Source organism: Drosophila kikkawai, chromosome 3L (assembly GCF_030179895.1).
Source record: "Drosophila kikkawai strain 14028-0561.14 chromosome 3L, DkikHiC1v2, whole genome shotgun sequence".
Lineage (NCBI taxonomy): Eukaryota > Metazoa > Arthropoda > Insecta > Diptera > Drosophilidae > Drosophila > Drosophila kikkawai.
Genome location: NC_091730.1, coordinates 33,471,938 through 33,485,562, shown reverse-complemented (window position 1 = coordinate 33,485,562; position 13,625 = coordinate 33,471,938). Strand labels below are relative to the sequence as shown.

General features: G+C 47.8%; 1 protein-coding gene across 5 annotated transcripts in view; it reads left to right on the top strand.

Annotated features, from left to right (window-relative positions):
* LOC121502702 (uncharacterized) overlaps window positions 1–13,120 on the top strand; it is a 151,443-nt gene extending 138,323 nt beyond the window's left edge. For all 5 annotated transcript variants that reach the window (XR_005991062.2, XR_011444897.1, XR_011444896.1 and 2 more), the window contains one exon: window positions 12,789–13,120. Coding sequence is in view for 2 of the 5 variants with exons in the window: in XM_070285407.1 (XP_070141508.1) it covers window positions 12,789–12,823 (35 nt within the window). In the remaining 3 variants the exon portion in view is untranslated. The remainder of the gene's footprint in view (window positions 1–12,788) is intronic.
* The last annotated feature ends 505 nt before the right edge of the window (window positions 13,121–13,625 follow it).

The window sequence follows — 13,625 nt, the reverse complement described above, 5'->3', positions numbered from 1 at the left end:
ATAACAACAAAAGAGCGAAGACTGCGGGTTGTTGGGTAGAAGGGTGCTATATTAACGGTGTAGATGGACATGGTCGCGCGGTACCGCCGCTAAGCATTGCTTCGCGCGAGGTACAGGCCACCTACTCCGCTCGCATCCTTCTTTCCGTCTCCAGGGTCCTCTGCGTTTTCATAACGCTAGCCACGAACGTGGCTGTCGCGTCCCAGGCCTTCTGGCTGGCAAGCATGATGGGGACTAGGTTATCAGCTCCGATGGCGGCGCCCACGACTTCCTCCAGTGCTAGCCGCTCGTGGTGAAATCGATGGCAATCGAAGAGAACGTGGTGCACGTTCTCCTCCACTCCAGTCCCGCATTCAGGGCAGTGGTCCTCTGTGTCGTGGCCGAATCTTTTGAGGTAGCTTCGAAAGCAACCGTGTCCACTAAGTGCCTGTGTTAGGTAGAAGTCTACCTCGCCGTGTTTTCGGCCTACCCAGCTTTGGACGTCCGGAATCAGGCGGTGAGTCCATCGGCCCTTAGTAGAATTGTCCCACCTGGACTGCCACCGGGCGATGCTCCTGCGCCTGGCACTGACCCTGGCCTCGCGCCTTTCCGACGGGTTGTCCGGCTCGCGTGAGAGACGGGCTTCCTGAGCTTCTCGCACTAGCTCTCCCAGCGGCACCAGCCCTGCAATGACCAGGGCCGCTTCGTCGGAAACCGTCCTGAAGGCGCACGCTACTCTCAGGGCGCACAGGCGGTAGGTACCTTCCGCACCCCTCACGTAGCTTTTAACATTCGCGGCCTCCGCCCAAACCGGGGCTGCATAGAGGAGTTGGGAAGTGACGAAACTCGTGAGCAACTTCCTCTTGCACTGCTTGGGGCCTCTGGTGTTCAGCAGGATTCTGGAGAGGGCTCTTACTGTTCCGCTAGCCTTTCCGTGGATATATTCCAAGTGTTCTCTATAGCAGAGGCGGGTATCCAGGTAGACGCCCAGATACCTTATCGCGCGCTGCGAGGTAATTGGCAGGCCGCCAACCCGAATCTCGGCCGTTTCCACGCGCTTTCTGCTAGATATCAGCACTGCTTCCGTCTTTTGTGAGGCCAGTTCAAGGCCAGCGACTGCCAACCAGGACTCAACCGCTCGGATTGCGCTGTTTGCCATTGACTCTGCCTCTGCCAGCTCCTTCGCTACGACCACCAGCGACACGTCGTCGGCAAAGCCGACTATGGTGGTATTTTCGGATAGCGGGAGGTTTAGTACTCCGTTATACATAGTATTCCAGAGCAGAGGCCCCAAGACGGAGCCCTGCGGGACTCCGGCTGAGACCTCGTGCGATCTGGTGCCAATGGTGGTTTCCAGGATGAGTGTCCTCTCGCTGAAGTAGCTGCGGATAATCCTTAGTAAGTAACCGGGGATGTTAAAGGCTTCGAGGGCCTCCAGTGTCCGCCTCCAGTCCGCAGAGTTGAACGCGTTCCGGATGTCCAGCGTTACCACTAGGCAGTACTCCTTAGCGCCGTTTTTCCATCTAGTGCCTGCGATGGCATTCGCGGCCAAGTTGGTGACCACTTCGATGGCGTCCAGGGTAGATTTCCGTTTCCGGAAGCCGAACTGGTTTTCCGAGAGTCCACCAGCGCGCTCTATAGCAGCCTCCAGCCTCGCCACGATAACCTTCTCAAAGACTTTCCCGATCGTGTCCAGCAGGCAGATGGGTCTGTACGACGACGCTTCCCCCGCGGGCTTCCCCGGCTTCGGCAGGAGAAGGAGCTTCTGCCGCTTCCATCGCTCTGGGAACGTGCCTTCCGAGAGGCACTTGTTGAAGATCTCGGCGATCACATTGGGGTGCAGGGAGAGCAGCATCTTGGTCGCCCTGTTAGGTATCGAGTCGGGACCTGGTGCCTTCTTATTATTCAGGGTCCTCGCAGACTCTAGAATCTCCTGTTCCGAGACCGGGCATATCTCCCAAGAGTCACTGCTCACCGGATAGTGCAGCGGCTGTCCAGTTGGGAAAAGCACCCTGACTATTCCTTCAAGGGTCTCCGGGTCCGAGGGGGCTTTGCTGCCGGCGTTCACGCGCTTCACCACCTTTTTATAAGCCCCGCCCCATGGGTCCTTCTCAATGTCGTCGCAGAGCTTAAGGAAGCACTCTCTCTTGCTGGTCCTAATCGCGTTCTTCAGGGCGGACCTTGCGGTCTTGTACTCCTCGCTTCGGGCTAGAAGGTTCGGAGAGCCGCGCGCTCTCTGGGCGAGCCTCCTACCTCGGAGGCAAGATGAGCGTAGGGTGGCAATATCGTCGTTCCACCAGTAAACGGGCGAGTGGTGCTTCCGGAAAGTTTTCCGCTGCTGCATGCTTGCCTTGCATGCTCGCTCGACAGCGACCGCCAGTTTGAGCGCAGCATCGTTGGCGCAGTCCGTCCCGTCTGTTGCTAAGCCCGCTAAGGCGCTCGTGAACACTTGGGCGTTGAGCGTGTCCTGCCGGAACGCCTTACTAGCACTGGGCGGGATCGTCCTGCTCGGTGAGTTCTCGCCGAGGGAGACGAGGATGGCCTCATGATCGCTGGCTGTATAGATCTCGCTGATCCTCCACCTGGCTAGGCAGGCTAGTGCACTGCTAGCGTAGGTGAGGGGTATAACGGACCCTGCTCCCGCTCTGTTGAAGGTATGCTGGGTACCCTCATTGAGCAGAGCGATATCCAGGGAGGCGAAGGCCTCCAGGATGATGCGGCCTCTGGCGTTGGTTGAGGGCGACCCCCAATCCTGAGCCCAAGCGTTGAAGTCGCCGCCCACTAGTGTGTTGCTCCGTCCGCGGATGTCATCGCTGAGCTCGTCGATGATGCTGCTGAAGGCCTCCAGGGTGAGGCTTGGTGCCAGGTAGCAGCTGTACACCCACACCCCGCCTACTCTACCGCGAACGAAGCCATCCGCCGATCTGACGTCGGACATGTGAGCGGGTTCCCGCCCACACATCCACAGCGCAGCTTTGCCAGTCCGGTCCATGGCCCAACCATGTGTGCTTGCGGCTTTGTATGGCTCGCTGAGCACCGCCACATCCCCGTCCAGGTCGCGCACCGTCTGCATCAGCAGATCATGCGCTGCCCTGCAGTGATTCAGGTTCAGCTGAATCAACTGCATGGCGCATTACGGGGGGCGGCGCCACTGCTACTGGTGCTCCTGGACGGGCAGCTTTTGCTACCTGCCTGGTGCCTCGTCTCCTTCTTGCCTGAAGCAGCGCAGAGGAAGCATTTCGCCTCGTTGGGGCACTTAGCGGCTTTGTGTCCCCTTTCCCCGCATTTTATGCAGCAGCCGCTCCGGTCGGTCGCGCTTCTGCAGTTTGCGGCCAGGTGGCCAGCCTCGAGACACCGGTAGCATCTTGGGGGGCCTGTCCTCTCCCTGATCGTGCAGGAAGTCCAGCCTATGCGTAGAGAACCTCTCTTGAGCACCGCTTTTGCCAGGAGGCACGGGAGGCTAATTACTGCCGTCTGTGACTCAGCATAGCCAGGGCGGAGGCTTCGCACTTTGACCTTGGCCCCATCCAAGCTGAATTGCTCCGCGATCGCGGCCACAATCTCGGGCTCTTTGGCTAGGGCGTCCAGCTCTCGGATCTCGAGCACCGAGACCTTTGAGTCCTCTGACATCGCCCGAACCTCCGCCGTTTCACCAAGCACCTGCGCTATGCTCGTTCGCATAGACGCTGCGCTCTCAGCGCTATTCTTCGCCACCTCTAGCAGAAGGTTTCCGTTGATGGTTCGTCTAACCTTTTTGACGCAATTACCCAGGCCTGCAAGTTGGCTGTCGTCCCTTCTGGTGACCATGGCCAGGATTTCACTGTATGTCTTCCCTTTCGCAGCTATAATGACTGCGTCCGGGCGGGATCGATGAGGAGCCTCGAGTTTCTTGCGCCGCTTTTTCCTCGTGAAGGTTTTCCAGGCGCCTCCCTCGGCTTCTGGGCCTTCGGTCGCTGGGCCGGTAGGCTGCGGCGGGTTGGGTGCCCTGGATTTGGGCGCGCTGGCCGCGGGTGTCCCTCTTGCGGAGGTTTTCCCCTGCTTAGCAGCTTCAGCCGGCGTGGGGGCGCGCCGCAGGTTCTTCGCGCTCGAGTTGGCCGCCGTTACTTGCGATTTCTCTGTTGTGGTCGGGGCTCGCCGCGCCTCCGTCTGTGTTGCGCCGTCCTTGCTCCAGACCTTGGGCGTCTGCTGTGCTGCGTCCCGCCTCTGAGTGCTCTCAATCTTGTTCCCGCCCTGGGAACAGTTGTGGCATGCTACTGCAGTTTCGGGTCGGTCCGTCTCCTCAGGCTGCCGAGCAGAGTTGAGCCACTCCCCTATGTCGGCTTGCAGGTCCTTCACCCTCGCCAGCTTGGTCTTCATAACCAATGTTATGTGCCGGACCTGCTTGTTATTGATGTCGTCGAGGACATCATCCAGGATCTTTCCCAGCTCCGCGATGTTTTTGAGACACTGGGATTCCCTGCATCTCTTAGGTGGCGTATCTCGCTGAGAGGCTGCTGGGTTGGCGGCGTCCCGTATCCTTTTGGGAGTTTGGGAGTCCGCATTCTCTCCTGCTGTCGGTACCGGAGCCTTGCTCGCTGGGAGGAGCGGGGATCTTAGGACCCTGCTGCTCCTTCTAAAGGCCATTGGACCGTCTTTCTCGTCGTCTTGGCTTGGCGTATTAACTACCGTGGCGGCCAAGTCAGCCACCGCCACGTCAGTGCTTGGGGGAATGTTTTTTAGGGCCTCCAGAATCCTTGCCCTGGCCGCGGGGTCTCCCGCGGGTGGATTTCCACATGTGTGGCTGCCACCTGGAGTATTCTCGTTTTGCGAAGACATTCCAATTTTGTTTGCATTTTGGCCCAATGCAAGGGCTGCATTTTATACCTCCTGCCAGGTATGTTTAACTGCCGGCCAATGTGGCTCAGACGCAGACCAGGTAGCCGCCCAATGTGGGTCAGACGCTGCCTGGGTTTGGGAGATTTGATGCAGCTAGAGCCTGCTGCCAGGTTTGTTCTTCTGCCGGCCAATGTGGCGCAGACGCAGATCACATAGCCGCCCATTATGGGACAGACGCTACGTGGAGGAGTGTGGAGGAAAGGCGAGTGCACTTATGGGGTCCCTCGATGGTCAGGGGTTTCCCCGAGACTTAGCAGGTGGGGGTTATACCGCCCCTGCTCGGTCGCCAGAGCCCCGATTTTAAAGGTGGACCGCAGAGCGGAGGGGTTGGCTGTTGGTCGGCTCCTTGACCTTTACCACCATTTAATCCCCTGTGCGGGCCTTGATCACGAGTTTCGTGATGATCCCACTTCCTCGAGCCAAGGATCAGGAGCAGCAGCCCTAAAAGGTATGCTACCTCCTGGATCGGTGTTTGGCATGTACGTGCTGTAGCATGCAGCTTTCGTCAGCTAAGGTTGGCGCACTAGCGCCAACTGCTGGGTGGATCCGCTCAGCGCCACCTGGTGGCGGCAAGGGGTTGCCAGGCCGATGCAGAGCTGGGGGCTACCCAACACTGGATCGCAGCTGATCTGTCCATCAGCTGGCGTGACTGGCATGTGCTGCGGGGGCAGCCACATTCGCCGTGGAAGGAGTATTGCACTGGACTGGAGGAGGCAACAACAATGGGGCAAGAAACTGGAAGGAATGCTCTCACCACTCTCTCCGCTCTCGCCGCCGGCCCAAATCACAGGATTTGTAATTCGGATTTACTTGGTCATCCGTGGACATCCAAGGCCTGCCGCTGCAGGTGAGTGTTCCCCACTGCCTCACTCGTCCGGCCTGCACCCAGGCTCGTTGGGGACATGCCGCAGCCCACACACAACGCGGATTACGCGGGAGCGCCTCCGCGGTGCATCCGTACTCGGCAACTTCACTTTCACCTCCCCTGATCTGTGTGGGTGTGTGTGTCTGTGTGTGCTTAGTTCTAATCTTAATTTTAGGTATAATATTTACATAATTAGTTTTTAGCTTAATTTTAGGGTATTATTTACAGAGATATATATATAAGTTTGTGGCGGCCAGTCGAGTCGTCACAACCTTAACATCTGAATCATTTTATATGAAGACAGTGACTTTAATCCCCGAAAACTAATTCGGGTTTATTATTTTTCTATTCGCCTTGTCCTTTTTTTTCTCGGTTGTGCGTTTACCGCTTACCGCTGCATTCGGTCCAGCTTTGTTGTTGGTGCAAGTGTTTCTGTATACCGCATACATATACGCAAACCACTACTTTTGCAGTGCTTAGTTAAAAGCTTTGACTCGCTTTTTGTTTTGATCGGCTCCTTCGTCGCGCAAATTAAATACTTTCCTTTTATTCTTAGACTCGTACGCCTTTAACAAATTATTAAAAATTTTTTACTAAACTAATCATGGCTACCTGTTGTGCAACTGAATGCTCAAACGGCCGCAATTACCCAGCGTCAGGCCACTGTCTATTGTTGGCTCTGCGACAATATCGCCCACCGTGGCTGCGCCGATCTTAGGCAGACCAGCGCACGTATCGCGGATCGCATGAAAAATCACGCCGGATTGGATTGGACGTGCCCAAGCTGCATTCAAATCAGATATGAGGAGTTTTATGAGGCAAACTCATCTTGATGTTCAGTCTCTAACGGCTGGATTGAAGGAGCTATCCAAACGTTTTCAGACTGCGGAGTCCCACTTCAAAAATATGAAATTGCTAAGTTATTCGCCTAATATTAAATCATATTACATTCTTCCTTCAAAGTGAACGGACGTGTTTTTTTCTTGCGCTCCCGATTTGTGTAGAATTTGTCTAAAAACCTCCAGGGTTTACTAACATTTAATATTTGGTGTTTCAAATAATTCCCGTTCACTTCGCGTGTGCATGCTACTTGTTTATTTTGTGCTATTTAATTCAATTTAAATTGCATTTTAGTTTGGGCTACTGCGGTTGCTTTGCATTTTGCTCTTTTTGCATTCCCTTTTGTGCCTTTAGCGTTTGTTGTTGTTTGCGTTGCCGCGACAGCTATAAACGGTTCTACTCAGCGCTTATCTCTCGCTCTCCTGCTCATTGCCCCCCCGCTCATCAAGTGCCGCTGCACTTAATCCCTTGCACCCTCTCTTAAATAGTGGAAGTACAGTGGTAAGTCCTTATAATGTCCCATAATATGGTCTGCTTCGCCAAAAACTGTAAGAAAAATATTACTTACGGTGAACTCACCATCACCTGTTGGCTGTGTGACAACATAGTACATGCCAAGTGCATTGGCGTTGTTGCACGGACAGTAGATGACGTGGCCAAAAATATCGGCGTACGTTACTGCTGCGAGGCCTGCCGCGAGGTGGAGAGGGAAATGATGTCTTTTATGCGGCAAACCAGGGGTGGTTTTAAAGAGCTATTATTGAGTTTTCGCAAAACTCAAGATATGCTCTTGGCGCTGGATACTCAATTTAATAGCCTCAAGCTGTTACATGAGTCTCCTAGGCGCAAAAAAACCGCAACTGGTGGGCAGCATACTGGCGGATCCCAGCCACCAGTGATAGGCACTGCACAGCAGCCTCCCTCGACTCTGCCCCAGACCCCGGGACAAATTCCAAGAATCCTGAGATCGAGCGCTAAAAAAGATTCGGTATCCGAATGCGTCGCGGGTGCGACCGTGCCCCCGGTGTTGCCCAGTTCCGTTTTGTCCACTGGGGGGTCCCAACTCTTGTCTCAGCCCTCTCAGAGCCCTAATCCCAGTCCCTGCCAGGGTATCAGGCCCGGACTACCGGCCGAAAGTGGTATGGTGGCTCAGTCTGCCGTGCCAAAACCCCTTACGGCAATTCCACCAAGAAAACAGTTATTTGTTTCGCGGCTTTCCCCTGATCAGACATCGGAAGATGTCATAGCTTTTATCCAAGGCAAAGTAAAAGTCGATAGAGAAAAAATTAAGGTGGAAAAATTTAAATTTTCTTACCCTAGGAACATTTCGTCTTTCAAGATAAATGTTCCTGACGAAGTCTTTGGCACTCTATGCTCTGCCGAAACCTGGCCACAGTATGTGGTTGTCAAAGAGTTTGAAGGTACGAAAAATAAAAAGCGGCCTGTAGGAATTACTCTTCCTAGGCCAGATTTGCCCAATGCTCCGTCTACGTTTTCCAATTCCGTCCCAAAAAACTAACCAGTTCCCTTGGTATTTCCTATCAGAATGCAAGAGGCTTTCGCAGTAAGCTTCCTAAATTGTATTCCGACAGCGTCGCATTTGCTTCCCAAGTTATTGTGTTCACAGAAACCTGGTTAAAGCCGGAGATTCTGAGCTCCGAAGTTTTTCCAGCTGCGTTCACAGTATACCGGCTAGATCGGCCTATCAGACGTGGGGGAGGTGTCCTTATAGCGGTCGACTCCACTCTCACGTCCGAATTAATAATTTTCGAGGAATCCAACAATGTTGAATTCCTTTGCGTGAAGCTATCAGTCAATGGTAGTTCCATTTTTGTTACATGTTCCTACATTCCTCCATTGTCGGAACTTCCTATTTATTGGAACCATCTTTCCGCTATTCAGTTGGTCTCCAAAAGACTTTCGGATAGGGACCATTTAGTTGTTCTTGGTGATTTTAACATCCCAAGGGCTATTTGGTCCCTAGATAATTCCACTAATACACTTCTTACCACAACACATCATGATTTTATTGCTGGCTTGTTTGACATTTTGCTGTCCCAAGTCAATCGTGTTCGAAATTCCTTAGAGCGTTTGCTTGATCTTTGTTTTGTCTCAGATCCTGAACGAGTTAGTTTAGCTAGGGTGTCGCCCCTGACGCAACCCGAAGATCCCTATCATTCCACTTTCGATGTGACTATCGACATGGGGACTGTTTCACGGAATAAATCTGATAGTCCAGCCCAAGAAGTCTACTGCTTTAGCAAGACAGATTTCGTACGGCTGAATAATTTCATAATTAATTACAACTGGTCCGATCTATACACATGCACTGACATGGCGGAAGCCGTGGGTATTTTTTATCGTGTTATGAATTCATTTTTTATTGACTGTGTTCCGTTATACTGTCCGTCCACATCAAACAAGCCTCCTTGGTTTACCAAAGAGTTGACCCGCCTCAAAAATAGAAAATCAAATAGTCCTATCTAGTTATTTATCAGCTCGATCCACTTTTACTGTGTATAACGCGCAGTGCTACAATAATTATTTGACTCGTTGCAGGTCCCAGTTTTCTGAGGACCCAAAACAGTTTTATAATTTTGTTAAATCCAAGCGTAAATCCATTACTCGTCCGTCCTCGCACTCTTTTGGTAATTCAACTGCAGATAATGATCAGGCAATAGCCGATCTTTTTGCTCAGTTTTTTGAAACCACTTACTCCAACTCAATAGACCCAAATCAGGTTTATCCTTACATCATCCCTAAATCGAACCAAATCTTCAGTCCTACCATTGACGAAAGCTCTCTTCTTAGGGATCTTCATCGTGTTAAGCCAGTTTTTTTACCAGGTCCCGACGGAATACCAGGCTGTGTGCTTAGGAATTGTGCCGAAGCCCTGTGCAATCCACTTCTCAAATTGTTTACCTTATCCTTAGAAACCTCCCACTTTCCCCTTATTTGGAAGGAATCATTTGTTATTCCTCTCCACAAAAAAGGTAGCAAATTGGATGCCAACAATTACAGAGGTATCTCTAAGTTGTCGACCATCCCTAAACTGTTCGAAAATGTTATTACTCCTCATCTGCAGCACCTGTGTAGGTCAATTATTTCTCCATGTCAACATGGTTTTATTAGGCGAAGATCAATTACAACGAATCTGTTGGAGCTTACTTCTTTTATTATAAAGGAATACCGAAATAACTTTCAGACAGATGTAATCTATACTGATTTCAGTAAAGCATTTGACTCTGTTAACCATTCTCTTCTTGTTCGGAAACTCGATTTAATGGGATTTCCGACTGATCTTCTTAATTGGATCTCAGGTTATCTAAATGGCAGGACGCAGAAGGTCCTTTTCGAAAATAAACTATCTAATGTTCTTAGGGTTACATCTGGCGTCCCGCAAGGGAGTCATTTGGGTCCCCTACTGTTTACGTTATTTATCAACGATCTGCCCGAAGTTTTGACCAACTCCAGAGTACTTATGTATGCTGATGACGTCAAGCTTTGTGTGCAATATAACGATGCTACTTGCCAATCAGACTTACAGACAGATCTTAACAATTTTCAAACATGGTGCTGCGTGAACTTATTAAACTTAAACGGCTCTAAGTGCAAGCTAATGACATTCTCCCGTGTCACTCCTAAGCCTGCAACTTATACGCTAAACGGCTGCTCTTTGGAAAAAATTAATATAGTTGATGATTTAGGTGTCCGTCTGGATCCTAAACTTGACTTTATCGATCATATTTCGTGCATGGTGAATAAAGCCAGGGGTGTGCTTGGTTTCATTAAACGGTGGTCGAAGGAATTCAATGACCCCTATGTTACAAAAACGTTATATACTTCACTTGTTCGTCCTATCTTAGAATATGGATCCTGCGTTTGGAGCCCTCAGTATGGCGTCCATAGTAAACGCATAGAATCGGTTCAAAAGAACTTCTTACTTTTCGCTTTACGCGGTTTAAACTGGGATGCAAACCAGAGGTTACCGTCTTATTCTAGTAGACTCTTACTAATTAACTTACCCTCCTTATCTAATCGTAGAACCATGCTAGGTATTACATTCATATACAACTTAATCCGTGGTGACGTGGAAAGTACTGACTTGCTCGGTCAGCTAAATTTTCATGTACCAATAAGAAACACTAGGTCCTTTTTACCATTAGTTTTGCCCCACTGTAGAACATCCTTTGAACTGCATGAACCCTTTAGAGTCCTCTGTGCAAATTATAACGATTTGTACACAATAATATCTAACGTTAATAGCCACTAACAGAACAAGCACGTGCTTGGTGTCGCAAGTTCCACTTGATATGTACTGTACATAGTGCATCAACGTCTTGCAATAAAAATATTAACTTGAGCACTCTGCCTCATAATTCTCTGCATGTTCCAGACCCTGCGAGCCCACGAAACTTAGTTTTGTTTATATGACCAAGCCTCTCTTGCCATAACCAAAAATTTTTTTCTATGTTTCGCATGTATATTATATGCTTTAAATTAAACAATAGGAATGTTGCCAAACATATCTGAATTCTTGATTACCGTCATTCCATTCTTGGAAATGGTTACACCATCCTTGTCAAATTTGATTGACATTCCCGCCTCTTGGAGGCGCTTCACCGACATCAAGTTTCCAGCAGTCTGCTCGCAATACAGCACGTCCTCCAGCGTTATTTCGTGGTCATTGCGCAAACGCACAATGCCACGCTTAGATGCGTAAATATATTCGCTTTGCTTAGCTACAGTGATCTTCAGCGGCGCACAGTAGCGCCTCTCGAACAATTAGCGTTGCAAAAATCGAAAAAAAAAAAAAATCGACTCTTAGGTAATATTTCACAAAAACCATAAAACCAATGTCATGGTTTTTACTTTAAATTATAGATACATTCATGTTAATTAACCCAAAAAAAATGGCACTTTGGTTTGGGCTTGTACAGGTAAATCGCTACCTGCCAGGTGTCCATTTTTTTCACCTTTTTCTGCCTAAAGTAGTCTATAACTTCTGAAGCCGATGAAAGCCACCGACTACACTATGTCTACAAGTTACGTTGATCTTTCCTGGACCAGAATTAACTTTCATCGGCTGCGTCGAGCTGCGTCTGCGAAAATGCAACGACATAAACCAAAGCTACTCATGGTTAAATATACCAAAATACCGACACAATTTCATACATTCCAAGAAATATACTAACTGTAGCGCGTGGCGGTTACACTTTGAAATAAAAATAATTTTTTTTTCAGTTTTCAAATTATTTTTATTTGAGCAAATACATAAAAATAAACATAAACAAGAAAGGAAGCTAACTTCGGCACGCCGAAGTTTGTATACCCTTGCAGATTGGTTTTCATATTTATATTATAAATTATAATGCCGGAAAACAGACCCTAAACAGAGTTTCATAACATTTTACCTATACTTATTATCTTTACAGTTTGACAGTTACAGTTTTACATTCCCAGCTTTACATTTTCTCTACATTTACCGATCGTTTATATGGCAGCTGTATGATATAGTTGTCCGATTTTCATAAAAATTTTACCAAAATTCTGAAATAATAAAAAAAGCTCATATCTAAAAGTAGATAGGAATATGTTGAAAAGCAACGAAGTTATAATTTTTTTCCTATTCATTTTCCGATCGTTCCTATGGCAGCTATAAGATATAGTCGTCCGATTTTCATAAAATTTTTACCAAAATTCTGGAATAATATAAAATGGCTATATCTTAAAAATTATGGAATAATATTGAAAAACAGCCAAGTTATAATTTTTTTTCTAAAAATTTATCGAACACTTGTATGGCAGCTATATGATATAGTCGTCCGATCCGGCCCGTTCCGACATATATAGCAGTGAGAGTATATAGAAGACTATATGCAAAGTTTCATTCAGATAGCTTTAAAACTGAGGGACTAGTTTGCGTAGAAACGGACAGACGGACGGACGGACAGACGGACACCCGGACATGGCTAGATCGACTCGGCTGTTGATGCTGATCAAGAATATATATACTTTATAGGGTCGGAAAGGTCTCCTTCACTGCGTTGCAAACTTCTGACTGAAATTATAATACCCTGCAAGGGTATAAAAATTGATAAAATTGTTCACATTATTACAATAAAAAAATAAGTATTTAAGATTATTTATTTAAAAGGTATTAATTTTACAATTCAGAATTTTTTACAGAAGAACTTTAAAGATCAACTTACATTATTTTTTTCAACAGTAACATCCATGTGCAATTGGACCAAGAACGTTTAATAAGACAACTGACTGGCATTATTTTAAGCCCAATCACAAATGTATTTAAGGACCGCATAACTACATCGATAGCAGATGGACTCAAGGAACAAATGCAATCTGTAATGGATGACTTTAATAATGAGGATCCTTTACAACTTCGAGAGTTTACTAAAAAGTTGTTATCTGGAATAACAGGAAATGGGTCAAGTGAACTTAAATACCATTAACAGGAGTATTCTTGCTTTTTAAAAACTTACTTTTATTGTATTCTTATTACAGATTTAATAAATAAACTGGTCCTGTTTCAAAATAAAAAAAAAAATCGGTGTGGTTTAATTGTATTTTTATACCCTTGCCGGGTATTATAGTCAGGAGTTTGCAACGCAGCACAGTAGCCGATTTGGCTGTTCTAGCGGCAGATTAAGAATATTTTCAACTGTTAAAATTAATAAAAGTTTTACTTTCTATCGATAGTAATATAATCATAACTACACAAAAAATACTAAAACCGATCATAGCGATTAACTAGATCAGATATTAACAATCAAAGTCAACATATGGTAGCACACTTTTTTTCAGAGCTTATACCTCGGTTGCTGCACTCTATTTCATATTTGCGAAATTTTTTTAGATTTCACCTTTTTTGAAACAAGTTCTCCATTTTCTTAAAGCCCAAGGTATGTAGAATAAGAAAATTAATGATTTGTGACCTGTGAGTAGATGTTGTATTTGTAGTTTATGTTTAAAACCATCAATGTTTGTAGCCCCCTTTTTAAAAGCATGTTTCAGCTTCTGTAGACTTTGTGAAGCTCGTCCCAGC